This window comes from Staurois parvus, unplaced genomic scaffold (genome assembly GCF_062004578.1).
Source record: "Staurois parvus isolate SC_StPar_1 unplaced genomic scaffold, SC_StPar_1.0 ptg000017l, whole genome shotgun sequence".
NCBI lineage: Eukaryota > Metazoa > Chordata > Amphibia > Anura > Ranidae > Staurois > Staurois parvus.
This window is the reverse complement of record NW_028317813.1, coordinates 14143694-14163285: the sequence shown is the minus strand read 5'-3', so window position 1 is coordinate 14163285 and position 19592 is coordinate 14143694. Positions and strand designations below refer to the sequence as shown.

Here is a 19592-nt window from a genome sequence, read left to right as displayed (position 1 = left end):
GCTGTTAAAATAGTGCTAAAAAACAAATAAAAGAGACTGTTCATGTAATACAAATACTTTTAAAATACAACTTCAGGCTCTATTTACAATGACTGGTTTAACTTGCTTAGAGCAAGTCTCAGGTGGTTACCATTTCTCACTCCATTGAAAAGTGTTTGTTTCTGTTTATGTTCCTTTTGGGAGACCAAAGTATTCCAAATAACCCTATTTATTCTAAATAAGTAGTAATATCAAAAAACATTGTATTAGGTAGATCACTTTTTCACTAACATCCAGCATCCAGCTCTGAGGAGGAGAGCTGCAACCTGTCATTAAGTGAGATCAATTCAATGTCACTTACACTTGTTCCTTGTACATTCCAGGACACTGTTATTTTGTGCCCTTGGCAGCTACTACTGAAGGTCATTATAGCATACTAACATCTTGCCCACTCTGGACTTATCCCTGGGCTAGCAGAAAGAGTGGGTCAGCCCCATTAGGTTGTAAGATACATCATACCGATTAAAAATGTTTACTGTTGGTGGAAAACAAAGCTTCGAGCACATCACTCGCTGCTTGTGAATGGAACTTTATGATATTTTATGTGTGGATTGAAAAGTTCAATTTAACACTCATTTCTAAACTGGATAAGGACTCCCTTCTTTGTTCCATCCATAGGCCAATCGCTCTACTAAACTGTTCTCTAAAATGATTGCCAATAGACCTAGCCCTGTTCTCCAATATATTGTTTTTCCCCAGGAGAACAGGCTGTATCCCCACTAGAGGAGCAAGGAAATACACTATCCAAACAATCAACATTATATCTAAGGCCAGGACAGCTATAAGAAATGCTGGGGCCAATTCCACAACTTTAGGCTTTGGCCCTCCAGGCCTGACCACCTACAATTCCCCAGGGCCTGCCCACTGACCATCCTACCAAATTCGCCCACTGGCCCATCCCACCTTCAATGCACCCACTTTTTCTAACACCCATACAACTTAATATATGAAAAGTGCTTTTCAAGTCATCAGTGCTTTCAAGAGTTAAAGCGACTTGAAATGTTGATTTTTCTTTTTGTGTAAAATAACAAGCATTTCTATACTTACTTGCTGTGTGCAGTGGTTTTGCACACAGCAGCCTGGATCCTCCTCTTCTCGGGTACCCCATAGGCTCTCCTGGCTGCTGTCTGTCGGGTGCTCCCACAACAAGCAGCTTGCTATGGGGGCACCCACTGCTCCGTGTGTCCATTCACACACGGAGCCGTGGCTTGCCCCCCCTCTCTTCTCATTGGCTGACTGGCTGTGATTGGCAGCAGTGGGAGCCAATGGCTCCTGCTTGCTGTCTCAGCCAGTGAGGAGGCAGAGACCCATGACAGCCAAGGCTGTCATTCACATCGCTGGATCGTGATGAGGCTCAGGTAAGTATTGAGGGGGCTGGGGAAACTGCTGCACACAGAAGGTTTAATAGAATGCATGAAGGTAAAAAGCTTTCAGCCTTTATTATTATTATTATACAGTATTTATAAAGTGACGATAGTTCGCTCAGCGCTGTACATTACAAAGGGGGACAGAACATGTGACAGAACAATACCAATACAATGCAAAACATGAGGGGATTGAGGGCCCTGCTCTTTCGAGCTTACAATCTAGGAGGGAGAGGAACCTTTACAACCACTTTAACGGTAAGGAACTATACTTTAGCCAAATAATATGAAGCCTGCCACCACAACAAGGTAGATTCTTTTGAGCAGGACCCTACACTAACTGCACTACCTTTTCAAAGAGACTGCGCCATATATTCAGCAAAAAGATGGAGCAATCCAGCAAAGAGACACCCTAATCTATCAAAGAGACAGTCCCATATATACAGCAAAGAGACAGCCCAATCCAACAAAGAGACAACCCCATATATTCAACAAAGAGATTGCCCAATCCAGCAAAGAGACAGCCCAACTCAACAAAGAGACATCCCAATATATTCAGCAGACAGCCCAATCCAACAAAGAGACATCCCATATATTCAACAAAGAGACGACCAATCTCTTTTGAATGCAATTGTCATTCAACGTGTGAGAGCACTGAAACCTGAAAATTGGCCTGGGCAGGAAGAAGGTAAAAATGCCTGATACTGAATTGGTTAAAGAGACAGCTTAATTCAGCAAAAATACATCCCAATTCAGCAAAGATACATCCCCATATGTTCAGAAAAGAGACAGTCCAATCCAGCAAAGTGACATCCCAGTCTAGTAAAGAGACATCCCCATATATTAAGCAAAAAGAGAGCCCAATCCAGCAAAGATATAGCCCAATCCAACAAAGAGACATCCCCATATATTCAACAAAGAGATGGCCCAATCCAGCAAAGAGACAGCCCAACTCAACAAAGAGACATCCCAATATATTCAGCAGACAGCCCAATCCAACAAAGAGACATCCCATATATTCAACAAAGAGACGACCAATCCAGCAAAGACAGCCCAATCCAACAAAGAGACAGCCCCATATATTCAGCAAAGTGGCAGCCCAATCCAGCAAAGAGATATCCCCATATACTCAGCAAAGATAAATCCTAATCCAGCAAAGAGACATCTCAATCCAACAAATACACATCCCCAAGTGCAGAAACGAGACATCCCAATCCAGCAAAATGAAACCCAACCCACCAAAGAGACATCCCCATAAATATTCAGAAAAGAGACAGCCCAATCCAGCAAAGTGACATCTAAATCCAGAAAAGAGACACCCCCATATATTCATAAAAGAGACGGCCCAATCCAGCAAAGAGACATCCCCATATATTCAGCAAAGAGACAGCCCAATCCAACAAAGAGACATCCCCATATATTCAGAAGAGACAGCCCAATCCAGCTAAGAAAATTCCCATATATTCAGCAAAGAGGCATCCCAATCCAGCAAAAAGACATCCCAATCCAGCAAAGAGACAGCCCAATCCCACAAAGAGACATCCCAATCCAACAAAAAGACAGCCCCATATATTAAGCAAAGAGACAGCCCAATCCAGCTAAGACAATTCCCATATATTCAGCAAAGATACATCCCAATCCAACAAAGCGACAGCCCAGTCCCACAGAGACAGCCCAATCCAACAAAAAGACAGCCCCATATATTCAGCAAAGAGACACCCCCATATATTCAGCAAAGAGACAGCTCAATCCAGAAAAGAGCCCCATATATTTAGCAAAGAGACAGCTAAATCCTGAAAGGAGACCGTCCCAGCATAGGCCCACATCCAGGGGGCACAGGCCCTTGGTGCTGCTTTAAGGAGAGTTTGATCTGTTGGGGGGGGGTTTATAAGGGGAGTGCTGCTGACTGCTGACAAAGAGACTGCCCAATCCAGCAAAGAGACAGCCTAATCCGGCAAAGATACATCCCCATATATTTAGCAAAGAGACATCCCAATCCAGCAAAGAGACATCCCAATCCAGTAAAGAGACATCCCCATATATTCAGCAAAGAGCCCAATCCAGCAAAGAGAAATCCCCATCAAGCAAAGAGAAATCCTCATATATTCAGAAAAGAGACAGCCCAATCCAGCAAAGAGACACCCCCGTATATTCAAAGAGACATCCCAATTCAGCAAAGAGACGGCCCAATCCAACAAAGAGACCGTCCCATATATTCAGCAAAGACACATCCCCATATATTCAGCAAAGAGACATCCCAATCCAGCAAAGAGACCTCCCCATATATTTAGCAAAGAGACAACTATGCCCTGAAAGGAGATAGTCACAGCACAGGCCCACATCCAGGGGGCACAGGCCCTTGGTGCTGCTATAAGGAAACTGATTTGTTTAGGGGTCTATAGAGGTATGCTGCTGACTAAAGAGAGAGCCCAGTCCAGCAAAGAGACATCCCTATAAATTCAGCAAAGAGATATTCCCATATATTCAGCAAGGAGACATCCCAGTCCAGCAAAGACATCCCCATATATTCAGAAAAGAGCCCAATCCAGCAAAGAGACAGACCCATATATTCAGCAAAGAGACATCACCATATATTCAGCAAAGTGATGGCCCAATCCAGCAAAGAGACAGCTGAATCAAACAAAAAGACAGTCCCATATATTTAACCACTTGCCACCTGGCCTATGGTCAAATGACGGCCAGGTGAACACTTCGTCCCTCCGGGAGGGCACCATATGGTGTCCTTCCCGGATCGCACTTTGCGCGTGCCCGCAGGGCCATGCTGTGGTGAGATCTATCACCAGCTATGTACCTCAGACACGGCCGATGACAGATCTGTGTACCGGCCCCGCTGCCAGTACCATGTGACCTGCTGTGACCAATCACCACAGGTCACATGACAGTTGTATACAATGGATGGCTTCCTTTCATGCCATCCATTGTATACAAGTGTGTCTAGCTGTGAATGGTCACAGCGATCACATGCACAAGCTGGGCCAATCACAGCCCATCTGTGTCATGTGATTAGTTGGAGCCAATCACAGCTAATCACAACAACAAAAAACCTGAATGAATCGATTTCATTTCGTTAAATGCTTGCTTATAGCAAAGAAATTCTTTGCTATAATCAATCAAATTGTGTTTTAAGAAAAAAAAAATACTGATCACTTACCCAAAGTAGTACAATGTTACTATGGTAACATTATACTACTTTGGTCATAGTGCAATATGAAAACAAAATCTTAAAAAAAAGAGGAAACAATGTAATTCAAAATAAAAAAAATAATTAAAAAATGGGGTCATTTGGGGGATATCTATACTGTTCTGACATTTTTGGGCCTCAAGAAATTAGATTGGCTATCAGTATTTAAGGATTGGTAAATTTGCAGATATATCCCATAGTTTGTGAACTTTATAACTTTCCTACAGACTAAATATTAAATACTGATTTGGGTTGTTTTCACCAAAGAAATGTAGCAGAATACATCTTGGCCTAAATATATGAAGAACAATTATTTATTTGCAAACTTTTATAACAAACGAAGAAAAATGTGTATTTTTTTCCAAAATGTTTGGGATTTTTTTGTTAATTTAGCAAACGATAAAAACTCCGGTGGTGATTAAATACCACCAAAAGAAAGCTGTAGTTGTGTGAACAAAATGATAACATTTTAGTTTGGGTACAGTGTTGCATGACTGCGCAATTGTCATTCAACATGTGAGAGCACTGAAACCGGAAAATGGCCTGGGCAGGAAGGAGGTAAAAATGCCTGATACTGAATTGGTTAAAGAGACAGCCCAATTCAGCAAAAATACATCCCAATTCAGCAAAGATACATCCCCATATGTTCAGAAAAGAGACAGTCCAATCCAGCAAAGTGACATCCCAGTCTAGTAAAGAGACATCCCCATATATTAAGCAAAAAGAGAGCCCAATCCAGCAAAGATATAGCCCAATCCAACAAAGAGACATCCCCATATATTCAGCAAAGAGACATCCCAAATCAGAAAAGAGACAGCCCCATATATTTAGCAAAGAGAGAGCCAAATCCTGAATAGAGACAGTTACAGCACAGGTTGCTACGACGGCAGGTTTTGCACAGATGCGTGCATTGTCAAAGTCACTTTGACAACCACCCAGGTGTTGTGATCCACCCCAGGCACTCTGGCTTCTCTGTCCATCCATCAGCGTCTATCTGCCGGTTTTTGTGCTTCACTGGCATCACTTCCGGTACGCGCTGATGTCGGTTCCGAGTGCATGAGTTCCGGGGACATCCCATTCAGCATCCTGTTCTGTGAGTGGTACCTTCTCACAGTTGGCGACCTATCTTCCAGCAGAGCAGCCCACAGGATTCCTCTCCACCGCATCCTGCACCCTTTTCTGGATATACCCGTTTCCTCAGCAGTAAGCCAATTGTATTGACCACATTCACACATTTGGGCTATACCACCCACTTTTTCCTTTGTTCACATTGGACATATGACTATGAACAATGGTTTTAATTCCTTTCAAGCGGATAATAAAATCCTTCTTTTTTACTCTGGATAACATTTTCATCATCCTTGCTAATTTTTAATACTTTACTGGTCACTATTAATTTGTCTCTGTACCAGTATCAGTATCAGCTGCTGTCCATGTTAGAGACATCTTGATCAGCTCCAGGGTCAGGGGGGAGGGGGGCTACCAGTCCCAGCCCACTATTACACCCCAGTAATATGGCATGAGTGATTGATTGCTGCAGACATGCCTAGCACAAAGTAGGGGTTTCTAGAGCAAGAATATTTTTCTGTTGGTATACCTTGGGCAGCATCACAGGCGATTAAATCTCTACATAAACACCCACTAATAGGTCCAAGACATTGAAAAACAGACAGGTACTTTTCTTAATGTTCAGTTTCCCTTTCTCCCATGACGCATAATGTGGGACATCCCGTGTTCCTTCCTGGCCTGTGTGATGACATTTTCTGAATGTGGGTAGAGCAAGGGGTACTGTGGGCACTACAGTTCCTGTCTACGAATGCATGGAAGCAACTTCATTATCAGAGACTTTTAAGGTCCTTGTACATAATACATGATGGTAGTATCAGTTATCTCACTGTTTGCACTCATTACCTAAATCCCAGCAATTTACCTGAAAATTAACAACTTTTGAGGAGATCTGCCAGGTGCTGGACCAATGCAACAGACTTTATCTCTTTCCTATCAACTCCTTATAACTACACATGCACAAACCAATCCTTAATGTCTCGATAAATGGGAGAGGGATCTGCAGCTTATGTTCTCTGATGACCGAAAAGATAGAATAATGTTTTTTTGCCCATAAAGTCTCAAATTGTAGAAAGTATTAGGAAATCACCTATAAAAGCATGGTTAGGTGGTATGGAATTTCTACGGTCCTTGCTAAACTTTTCTCACAACAGAGTGCCTCCTGCTGGCGCTGTAATATTCATACTGGTTCCCTTTTATATTTTTTGGGATTATCTTGTGCTACAACCTTTCTGGCAACAAGTCATGGAGATAATTTATAAGCTAACGGTATTCTCTTTGTCTGATAAACCTGTGGCTTAAGTAATTGCTTAATACACTTATTAAAAGCTGTCAGGGCTTGTATCCCTAGCATCTAGAGACACTCAAGCCCAACAACATTTAACCAATGATTTGCCAAGATGGACAACATTCAAACTATAGAAGGCATTACCTTGGCAATCAGTGACAAGGCTGTGAAAACACACTAGAGATACTGGGAAGAAATGAAATTCTCTTCTCAATGTAAACAATGCTTATGCGCCGTGCTTTCCCCTTTGACTATAGCACTCTCATCCTTTCAATACCCTTTTTGTTCTTTTTTTACATTTTCTTGAGAAGTAGGGGAGAGAAGAGAGAGGTTACGTCTATGTATTGACGTGTGTCTCATATTCCCTTCTTTTTTTTTGTTTTTTATTTATTTCCAACTATCCTGGTTGTTATTAACTCCCATAAATCATTTGGATGATACTCCTATTTACCCTGGTCCTATCTCCCATGTTAATTACCTATGGGTGTTTTTCCCCTGGTTTTATAACATTTAAAAATGTAGTTTCACCGATCATCATATGCAGCTTTTTTTTCTGTTGTTTCACATAACACTGCACTGTCTGTGATTTATTTATGTAAGGACTTATGCACACCCGAATGTGGTGTAGGAAACCTTTGTTCCATGCGTGCTTCCCACACCACCTTCAAAACATACTGGGTGTGCGATCTGCTGTGAGCGTTAGTATATTTCTAACAAAACCCTGAATGCCTGCAGAGAGATCACCAAGGTCCCAGCTATGCTGAAGCTGGGGGGCCGGTTTTCCTGGATGCAGTTCAGAGCCATGTAAAGGGGTGCACTGAGGATCAGAGTTGGAGATTCACGGTACAGTGTCTAGCCAATATTGGATAGTGGGATCCTAGTGACTGTCTGCTGTTTTAACCCCTTGTGTGACTGTGTCAGTGCTGCTAAAGCAGGAATTTCTATGCTGGAAGTCCCAGAAGTGCTTGTGTATCTATTCTCTGCAGAGAGGGGGGTTGCCTCCCTGAAGAGAATAGAAAATGTCCTTCAAATATTTGTGCACTAAATTCTGCAGTATCCCAAAAGTTTCCTTGCATCCTATAGAATAACCAGCAATAAAACCAAGAAACAGCTGTGCAAGTGTCGTGTGCCTGGCCGTCTGGGGACCCAGAAGGGGATAGATTGTGGGACAAAAGAGCGGGACCAGTCAGAGGGTCTTGGATACAGTTATTTACCTCTGATGAAATACAAAATGTTAAAAGCTGGATTTATGGTGCTTAACCATTTTGTATTTCTATTTGAGTAAGGTGTTTAACCTACTAGAACTATATAAAGGACCCATTTAACTAATCATGAAAGCTTGATAAATACATTATATTGCCAAAAGTATTGGGACACCTGCCTTTACATGCACATGAACTTTAATGGCATCCCAGTCTTAGTCTGTAGGGTTCAATATTGAGTTGGCCCACCCTTTGCAGCTATAACAGCTTCAACTCTTCTGGGAAGGCTGTCCACAAGGTTTAGGAGTGTGTCTAATGGTCAAACATTCCGTTTGACCATTCTTCCACAAGTGCATTTGTGAGGTCAGACATTGATGTCAGCCGGCTAGCAGTCTCCACTCTAAATCATCCCAAAGGTGTTCTATCGGGTTGAGGTCAGGACTCTGTGCAAGCCAGTCAAGTTGGGAGCATGAAATTGTCCAAAATGTCTTGGTATGCTGACGCCTTAAGAGTTCCCTTCAATGAAACTAAGGGGCCAAGCCCAACCCCTGAAAAACAACCCCACACCATAATCCCCCTCCACCAAACTTTACACTTGGCACAATGCAGTCAGGCAAATACCATTGTCCTGGCAACCGCCAAACCAAGACATGTCCATCAGATTGCCAGACAGAGAAGCGTGATTCATCACTCTAGAGAACACATCTCTACTGCTCTAGAGTCCAGTGGTGGAGTGCTTTCCACCACTGCATCCATTGCTTCACATTGCACTTGGTAATGTAAGGCTTGGATGCAGCTGCTCGGCCATGTAAACCCATTCCATGAAGCTCTCTACACACTGTTGTTGTGCTAATTTGAAGGCCACATGAAGTTTGGCGGTCTTTAGCTATTGACTCCGCAGACAGTTGGCGACTTCTGTGCACTTCAGCATGCGCTGACCCTGTTCTGTCATTTTACGTGGCCTACCACTTTGTGGCTGAGTTGCTGTTGTTCCAAGTTACTTCCACTTTGTTATAATACCACTAATAGTTGACCGTGGACTATTTAATAGCAAGGTATATGTTTAACCACTTCCCGTCCGGCTGTTGTATAGAATTGGCCGGACAGTGGCAGTGCAGGGGCGGGTTGCCGTTCATAAACGGCGCCTGCCATTTTGGACTGTGCGCGCTCCCTGGGAGCACGCGGTACCACGGTCCAGTGCCCGCTGCGTCCTCTGGACACAGTGGAACACCAATCGCTGTACGGGACCTCTGTGTGAGGTCCCGATCATGTGATCACTGATTGGCCAATCAGTGATCACATGAATAGGTGTAAGCAAGATGTCACTTCTGACATCATCACTTACTATGTGAGAAATCTGTGAATGATCACAGAGATCACATGGTACAAGGCTATTCACAACAGCCTTGTACCATGTGACAAGCTGTGACCAATCACAGCTCACACAGTATTTCTCAATGGCTGCAAGAATGCAGCCAGAGAGAAGGAGAAATTATTGCTTTTACAGCCTTTATGGGTGTAAAAGCAATCAGTGTAAAAAAAAAAAAAATCTTCATCACCCCCTACTAGTAGTACAGTGTCACTATGGTGACACTGTACTGCTAGGGTGACAGTATGTAAAAAAAACCCATAAATAACAGAAAATAAAATTAAAAAAAATTTTAATTATAATTTTTGGTTACTAATTTGGGTATTTTTTTTCTAAAAAGATGATTGAATACATTTTGGCCAAGATTTATGAAGAAGAAAGAAAGAAAGAAAGAAAGAAAGAGAAAAATTTATTAGAAAAACACTTTTTTTTTCAAATTGTTTGGACTTTTTCATTTACATAGCAAAAAAAATCCCAGTGGTGAATAAATACCACCAAAATAAACTTTTATCTGTCTCAAATGCTAAAAAATTCATATGGGTACAGTGTTGCATAACTGCGCAATTGTCATTCAAAGTGTGACAGCACTGAAAGCTGAAAATTGGCCTGGACAGGAAGAGGGTAAAAGTGTCCGGACATGAAGTGGTTAATAAGTGTGCAAATGAATCTAAAAGTTCCAGGACTTCTTTGATGGGATTTTATATTTTTTGAAACTATTTATATAGTTTACACACTATTTACAACATACATAGACTTTTATTCTGGTTGTTTGGTGAACACTGTATTAAACAGATGTTCTTATTTTACCCCTCTCTATCCAAGATTTACAGAAAAAACTTTTGTCTCCTTCCTTTTCATGTTTTCTTTTTTTCTTCCCTTTAATGTCTTATTCCTTTCCTTTCTGTGTAGTTTTTTCTTATTTCCATGCCTGGCTATAAGCAGGCGCTCAAGTATGATTGAAACATGCTCCTGTCTTTAGCCAAGAAGAAATTATGTAGGGCTGAAGGAACAGAAATGGAAATCAGGTCACTAGATTCAGCTTGGTTATCAAGAGATTAATGATTTCTGCTCTCTCTTTACATTACAGTAAAAGGCCACCCACAACATCCACTTAGATGTGCACACACTTCTAAAGATAGAGCTCTATAATAGTGCTCTAAATCCTAAAAAAGGCTGTCATTGCTGACCTTTTTTTTTTTTAAAGTGAACCTCCTGCAGGGCAAAGCAACAGGTTCGCTTGAACACAGAAATGAGTAATTATTGAACATATGGGTTAAATGCAGCTGCCTACAGAAGATGGACACTGGCAAACAGAAAAAAACAATGAAGGCCAGACATTATACCCCCCTGCCCCTATTCAACATGCTTCAGTTTTTTTGCTAGTTTTTTTGCTAGTGTCCTTTTTCCTCAACTCCCCTGAGGAATATTTTATTTTTTGTTACTAATTTAAGTTCTTATGTCAGTTTACTCTCTCTGCAGAGGTTTTTTTTCAGTTGAGATGTTTGATATGCTACTTGAGCTTGTCTCCACATAGTAGCTATCCTGATCTGATTATCTTTGGTAACAGCCTTGGAGGTCATATCCGGACCCTGTTGGACCAAAGATAATGGGGCTAGCCTGGAATGTGACTTTTGGACACTGGGCTCTTCAATAGGGCATTTTTCAGACCTGTGTGTATTGTGTAATTTAACAGCAGAGTGCTCTCCAGTTTTAGATCAGCGGTACAGCCTCTGGTGTAACAAGTCTTCTGATGTCTCCCAGTGTAAGCAAGCCCCTTGATGTATTATAATATCATGATATGTGAGCTATGAACAATGAGATGTGCATTGCCTATCATGTAATCTTCAGGCTATGGGCTCTATATTGTGTTTTTTTTTAAGACCTTCCCCTTGCATCACTTTTCACCTAGGCAAGAAAGACATAAAGCCTCCTCCCACAGCTTCCTGGGTAATGATGTCACGTATCTCAGGAGGCTTCACGCATACAGACAGCACTGGAGAAGAAAGAACCTGGCACTGTTTCATCAAGGGGCCAATTGCAAGAACTAGGAAGATACAGCCAGCTCAAGATGGAGACCATAGAGAGGGCAGCACAGGACAGTATGTGCAGCAGAAGAGAAGTGGACAGTGCAGGATTTGCAGGGTTCATGAGCATGTTTTTCTTGTAAAAATGAGCATCAAAGCTAAGTGGTCTTCGAGGATGAGCTTTTTTTTTAGGGGCATGGATGAACCTCTTGGTTCTTCTTCATCACAAAGAGGCTTGTTGATGAGACAGAAGACCCCATTCTTTAGCTAGTACAGCTGTAATATCTCTTAGGTGATCATAGCTTGTCCCTCGTGTGAACCGAAGATCTCATAGCCATAAACCTTCTGTTTAGAAGTATATTCACACTTTTACTTGTGGGTTATTGTGTCCTCATTTTGTTGGATCTCTGAGAGGTTTCTTCCTATAAATATGAATGCTCCGGCTTCAGCCTGTCGCTTCTACTTTGGACCATATTTATTTTTCTGTATTTTCTGTACTCCAGTGTACAAAATTCTGGATTACTTTGGCTCCCCACAATGTAGGACTTGTATTGTATGGGGTCTATTTTGGGACTTATTACCCCTCGTTCATTATTTCCAACCCTTTTTTACTTTGGAGTATAATACTATTGGAGTCGTACCCCCTGTGGTGTCTATCTCTTCTAGGACCTTTTCTCTTTAAAGAAGGGCTTATTTCTTTACATGGTTGACAAACATCACTTTCCTGCCATTTTCCCTGAATATAAAATTGACTATTAACTCCTTGTCTTCCTACCTTTCCTATTGTGGAATGCTTTATAGATCTTCACTAAAATTGTCAGTGTCTTAAATTCTGACAGTTCCTGTTATTCTCAGTGTCATCCTCTCTTTGAGTATAGTACATACTATGCCATTTGTATTGCATTATGTAACGCTTGCCAGACACCTCCTCTGTGTTGGTTTCCTGCTGTGTGGACTCTCATACTATCATCTCAGCTAGTAACACTTTCTAAATGCATTTTAAATGAGCTGTAAACACCATAGGCACATTTGTGAGGCATTTGTGTCACGTTTATATTGATATTATTGGAGATTTCTGGGATGCAGTAAAACTTGCGGTATAAATTTTGGCTTGAAGCGTGAGAGGCAATGCAAACATGACCATGTGAAGTACACTGTCAGCTGTGATGGACATAATTGGTGCAGAGCATGGACGGCTTTTAAAACGCAAATGAAATGTCTGTTCTTGACACACATGTAAACTTAGCCTTAAAAATGCAATTATATTTTGAATCTCCCTAACCTTTTGACTTTTCTGGGCCATATTGGAAGAAGAGGAATTGTTTTGGACTGCACAGAAAATACACTAACAATAAGGATAGCTGATGAGCAGAAAAGTCGGGCAGATCACAAGTTAACAATTACTGATCTAGATAATGTGCCTATCTGAGCAACAAAACATTCTGTAATATTTTTATTATAAAAGTAAAAGAGGGTAACATAAAACTAGTGTTGTATTTGACAGTTTTGGATAAACAACAATAATAGCAGATGAGCAGAAAAAATCAGGCAGATCACTATAAATAAGGGCAAGATAAAACTAGTACCTGAAAATGTTCTGCATTTCCATAACAGATGTTCATGGACAGATGTAAAAATAATAGATTTTACAAATTGTCCTTGAATTTAATGGTGGTTTGCAACTGTGTGGGTAGGTAGAGGGGAGGTTGTGAGCTTCGGGAGGAGCAACTGATACCTGGGGGGGGGGCACAACTGAAATCTGGGGGGGCACAGATCACTTCAACACCCCCCCCCCTCCTCCATACAGCAGAGTGGCATTTACTTGCCTGGTGCAATGTAGTATCCCTATTTAGCTGTTGCTGATGCTTTTACACAGACTGCACCCCCAGCATCCCTTTATGTGCTCATTCTTGCATTCTCTCTGCCGCTTCTTCTATGCAAATAGATATACACGGCATCCCCTGCAACCCTTTATACATGCTAGCTGCCTGGCTTTTCTTGCACAGGGTTTTTCCAGACATGCCCCAGGTCGCATGCTGAACTCTCCCAGGCCTCAGGTTGGACACCCCTAAGTTAAGGGTATTCTACCGCTGAGAGCCTGAGCCAGCCACTACTGCCCCTTCACATCCAGGTGCTCCAGTGAGTGCTGGAGGAGCAGGCCTGACGGTCACCACTCTCTGCTCAGTGAAGACAGAGAACCAAGCAATCAGCTCGGTGGGAGAAAGATGCAGCATTGGATCAATTCTGCATCCACCTAGGTTAGTATGTAGGTTTGTTTTTTCTCAATACCTATACGCTTTTAGGGGGTTCTTTCTTGACTATATGTGTGTATATATATATATCCCCATCTTTTAAAACTGAAGTTTAGTGAATTAAAAAAAAATAGCACCAGGGAGAGTACTTACAATGAATGAAGAGTGTCCCATGAGCTGGTGGCTGCTGTTTTAGGTTGAAATCTGAAATTGTCTGTTCCCTGGTACTCCAACAGCTGTGATCTTTTGGTGCTGCAACCATTAATATGAGTGGCTGCACCTGTGACAGGCATTTGTTAAAAGTGCCATCTATGCTCACCCCTCTTTTCCCCTTACATGTAACTATGTAGTATGAGTGCTTACCTGATTACATAGTACATGAATGGTTACAAAGTGAATGTCTTGTAGGTCTTTGTAATGCATAGTTAAGGTAAATTTAAAGGAAATTGTACATAGATTGTACAGTTGGTCTGTAATGTTTATGGTGAGCGTAAGTGCTGGTGTAGCTAGAAGCTCTTTAGAGCGATTTAGATCAAATAAAGAAATGTGAACTCTTGTAAACCGTGTAGAATTTGTGTGTAAAAGAAAACAAGCAAGCTGATTATCTTGCATTTGCAATGATATCATTATTACACTAATACCAACTATTACATTGCTAATGCCACACACTACATTAAATGTGGTTTACGGATCTGTAACACAGAAAAAAGCATAATGGTAACATTTTCATTCCAGATGTTCTGCTGTGTGTTGGTGTAAAGTAGAATGTCGCCATCTTCCTGTTAGAAAGCTTCATTACAGCCAGGATTTTACTAATTATTTTCTACTTTTTTCTTTTACAGTTACTTTTAAACTATATGATAAAGACAGCAATGGACTTCTGGACAGTTCTGTAAGTTACTTGTATTTTTACATATTCTGATAGACCAGCTTGTTTACTAATATTAGGCTCAATTCACAAAGCTAACACAGCCAGACAGGGACAGTCACTTGAGGAAAATAAACATTGTTATCCTTGTTTAAATTTAAAGTTTGGCAGAAGCTGACTCTCTAAATCATAGTTGGCTTAACTTACCTGTAATGAAGGATGCTGGATATTGTGCAGACAGCTGGATCCTGTAGACATCTTCTGTGCAGGGATGTCAGTCCTCTTCCTGGTTCAGAGCTTCTGGCGCAGTACTTTAATAGCTTGAGGTCTCCAGGCTGAACTGCAGTGAAGAAACTCCTGATGAGGACCTTCCCTCCTCCTCAATTGAGAAAAGTTCTTTAATTTTGTAATCTGCATATAAAATTATCAGTGAATGGGGGAGAATCAGAATAATGAAATGATCCTCCCCCCCCCATTGTGTTACAGGCAATGTAAAAAAATTAAATACCTTAATGGAGGAGAATTGAGAAGGAGGAAAGTCCCTGTCAGTAGCGTTTCACTGCAGTTCTGCTCAAAGACCCCCAAGCTATTATCCATCGTAGCTCCAGACGTTCAGAGACAGGAATGGGACAGGACATCCCAGCACAGAACACTTCTACAGGATCCAGCTGGCTGCACAGTGTTGGTCATCCTTCATTACAAGTAAGTTAGATCACTAAGAGTTCACACCTATGCAGGTTGCGGTTTATGCATTTTTCCTGTGTGTTTTGCTTCTTCTTTAAACATGCATTTTTTATGTGTTTTGCGATTCTGGGAGGTGTCTGTAGTCATACAAGAGAAACCAACAAAAATGCAGCAGAAACTGGCCTGCAGCACATAGCGTTTTTGATTTCTTGCATTTTGGTTGCTTGCATTAATTTATTTTATTTATTTATTACAGGTGCTTATAGAGCGCTGTCACTTTGCGCAGCGCTTTTACATATATATTATACATTCACATCAGTCCCTAACCCTCAAGGGGTGTACAATCTGAAGTCCCTAACTCACATTCATACATACACATACTAGGGACAATTTACACATTATCCAATTAACCTACCAGCATGTCTTTGGAATGTGGGAGGAAACCGGAGTACCCGGAGGAAACCCACGCAAGCACAGGGAGAACATGCAAACTTCATTCAGGAGGCGCCATGGTCGGGAATCAAACCCATGACCCAAGTACTGCAAGGCAGAAGTGCTAACCAATAAGCCACTGTGCCTCCCCATGATGTGTTTCTGATATGTTTCCATTAAAGTCTACGGAACTAAAAACGCTACCTGCTTCAGGCTGGTTGAAAACACAGATGTGAAAATATGTTAAATGGACTGTAGTATGTTGCTGCAAAACTGAAAATGCACTGCAAAACACATAGGGATGAACCTAGCCTAAAACCATAGAAGTTTTTGTTTTGTTTTGCTTTTTTTATTTTTTATTTTAGCTAAACTTGAGCTTAAGGCTCCATGCACACTGGGCGTTTTAATAACGCTGGTAGCATTAGCTGTGTAAAGTCACGTTAAAAACGTTTTTCAGCGTTTTTGTATTAGCGTTTAGCTGCGTTTTTCTGTTTTGCATTTTTTGCGTTTTTTACCAAGAAAAAAAAATATTTTTTTTGCTCAAAAAAAGTCCAAAAATGTTGGTTTTGCAGTGTTTTACCGCATTTTACCACGTTTTTCAGCGTTAGAGTGTTTTTACAGGTAAAAAAACTCCTCTAGAAATCCACTAGTTCTGGGTTTTTTTCCCAGTCAAAAAACACCCCTGCCAAAAACCGCTGATTACAGCCTGTGTGTGCATGGACACATAGGATAACATGCTGGGGAGTTTATTGGCTGTCGAAAAAAATGCCAAAAGTCAAAAACAGCAGCTGTAAAAATGTCCGATGTGCATGAGGACTTAAAGCTTCATGAATCAATCACATTTTCACCCCTATGTACACTTAGCTGTGAAAAGAGGTACAATGGTTAAAATTTTTCTGTGATATCCAGGAATAAGGCATTTCCTTATTTATTGCTCAGGCAATGAGATAAATAAAAGTTATGTTTATGAGAATAAACCGAATGTCCTAAGCCTTGACACACGGTTTTGTGAACATATACAAGGCGTGACAATTTAATTCCCGGAAAGGACTGTAAAAAACATGTTTGCTTCCGCTTGTTGTCATGTTCAAAGCTGGCCCCTTGTAAAGCGCTGCATTTTTCTAGACTACTGTGCCACTGCTGGAAACATTCCTGGATTTTGTGGTGTGCTGGATGTCTGGTATGTCACTAAATCTGTGTCCTTTTTAAGGCATTCATTAATTTAGCAAAACGGCCAAATGTCGCAGGGTGCTGCTCCTGATTCCTGTCACTCATTTTCCACCAACACCACGTGCACACGTGTTATTTCTTCTACTACTTGGTGAAGACTGAGTCGGCTGGTTTGTGACCTAGGCGAGTGCAAGTTAGAACATGTCATAACACGCTTGAGTGCGATTGGCTGTGTGACTCATCACCATAGTGCTAAGCTGCAGGCATTCTGGGAATAGAATTGTCACACCTCGTACTTGTATACATATATTAGAATAAATATATACATATATGCAAAGAGAAAAAACTCAAAACATACAAACATGTTTTTTCCATCAAGAAAGTAACTTGTATATAGGTATGTCAAAGGAGTGCAGTCCTAACCCATATATTCATGGCTGCTTTATTACTATGTTGATCAGGGAGGCTGTGAGATGTTTCTGTTCTGGGTATTTCGTATACTATATAACATATATCAAATTCCCAGGACACAAACATCTGACAGCCTCTTGAATCAATTTAGTAATACAAGTAATGTTACAATAATGCCTAAATCTAGAGTAGGTTGTTAAAAACCATTGCCACACCAAAAAGTGATAGCTTATGAATGCTTTATAATTTAGAAAGGTGGTACTGTACTCTACATTAACCTTGCAAGTTTGTTCTTTGCCTTCCCCTTACCATAACGATTCACAAAGCTTAAAGTTTTTGTTCACCTTTACAGAAAAACTGTAAAGCTGAATGAACACCGGACCCCCCACCCCACTGTACCCCACTGTACTTACTGCTGGCAATCCTCAGCTGTCAGAGCTCCCTCAGTCACTCCACTGGTCCAGGGATTTGAAATCCCTGATACCCACTCTCCTTTCCTTTCTGGGCTGCCAGGACAAACTAGATGGAATCTAATAGGTCAATGCCACCCATGCACTTACCAATCAGAATCCATCGGGTCTGTCCTGGCAGTGCAAGACAGAAAGGAGAGAGAGCAGCAGGTTTTTCAAATCCCTGGACCAGTGAAGCGGCTGCAGGAGCCCTGACAGCTGATAATCTCAACAGCAGGGACTGAGGGATGGGGAGGGGATCCGCTATAGGGTCACCATTACAATATTTTGTAAAGGTAAACTAACACTTTAAGTAAACAGTTATAGTACAAGAAAAACCTAATTGTTACTATTCTTAAAGTTTATTTCCCTTTTCCTCCTACCTAGCCTGCCTACCCTGTATAAAAAATAATCTGTTTCCTTGCCTATTTTTAATCTGCCCCTTTCTGGTCACATGATTCTGTTGCTTTGTGCTTTGTGATCCTGTGTCAGTTAGCTGCTGCAGTGGACCAACAAGGTCTGGGCCATGCAAACCTATGGGTGAAGTCACGGTTCTGGGAATTCACGGCTGTTGTAAAGCGCTCCTTTACACGGGAGAATCATGTTACCGGACCAGAGCATATTAAAAAAATTAAGTATGCAGATCTTTTTTATGCAGGGTAGGCAGGATAGAGGAGGGGGTGAACATTTTTAAGAATAGGCTTTACTTCCACTTTAGGAGATTTGTACATTTTTAATACATCTATTGGTGCTAGTTGTGATTGATGCTTTGCAATATTCACAGTTTACTGAACAGAGCTAAGTGCTTACAGCCATAAGAAAATAAACTATATGGGAATTTGTGAATTTTCTAGATGCTAAATTGGTGCAATTAATAATAATAAATTAATAATATATAACATATCCTAGCCAGAAATAGTAGTTTTGCTCTGACACCGGAATGTGCTTTAATATTTTTAATTGCATTGATATGATCTTTAGTGGTATGGGAGTAAAAAAAAAAGAACGGAGAAGTTTAGGGTAAAATAATTCCAGAAATGTGTGGAGTAGTCCATCACTCCATAGTTTTCTATTATCTCTGCACTCAGGTCCCCTTTGGTGTGAATACATTTTCTTTGCAATAATCTTTAACTATTTAAATATTATACTGAAATGTTGTTTTTCTGTTAGGAGGTAGATCGAATCATAACCCAAATGATGAGAGTTGCTGAGTACTTAGACTGGGATATTACTGAGCTTAAACCGGTAAGTCATATTTTACTGACACTTTTCACCTTCTTTTTCCATTTCTTGGTTCTTGTCATAGATTTTTACAATCCATACCACTGATGTGTGCCATGTGTGCCCATAATTATAGGAAGTGACACTTCAGTACTTTGTAGTGTATTTAGTATGTGTCTGGGCTGTATGTGATAGTGAGCTGAGTCATGATCTAACGAGAGGAACAGAGGAAAACAGGAAGTTATTAATAAAATAAGGAGGATTCTCATAAGGAGGACATAAGAATATGGCTCATTAAATTACTAAGGCATGCATTTTACATGAAATGTGTTTCATGCATCTATATGATGTTATGATTACATTTTTTATTGCAGATGCTGGAAGAGATGATGAGACAGGTGGATTATGATGGCAACGGAACTGTATCCTATGAGGAATGGCTTAAGGGAGGGCTCACCACAGTACCCCTACTGGTGCTGCTTGGAATGGAAGCTGTAAGTAGATAGTTACTGAAGCATAAAAAACATTTTTTTTTTAATCTAAAGCTGGTGT

At 41.0% G+C, this 19592-nt stretch overlaps 1 protein-coding gene across 3 annotated transcripts in view; it reads left to right on the top strand.

Moving 5' to 3' along the window:
* Positions 1-19592, top strand: part of DGKA (diacylglycerol kinase alpha) — a 261031-nt gene that overhangs the window by 201684 nt on the left and 39755 nt on the right. For all 3 annotated transcript variants that reach the window (XM_089680184.1, XM_089680200.1, XM_089680192.1), the window contains 3 exons: positions 14648-14697; positions 18990-19064; positions 19415-19534. In XM_089680184.1, the coding sequence (XP_089536310.1) occupies positions 14648-14697; positions 18990-19064; positions 19415-19534 (245 nt within the window). The remainder of the gene's footprint in view (positions 1-14647; positions 14698-18989; positions 19065-19414; positions 19535-19592) is intronic.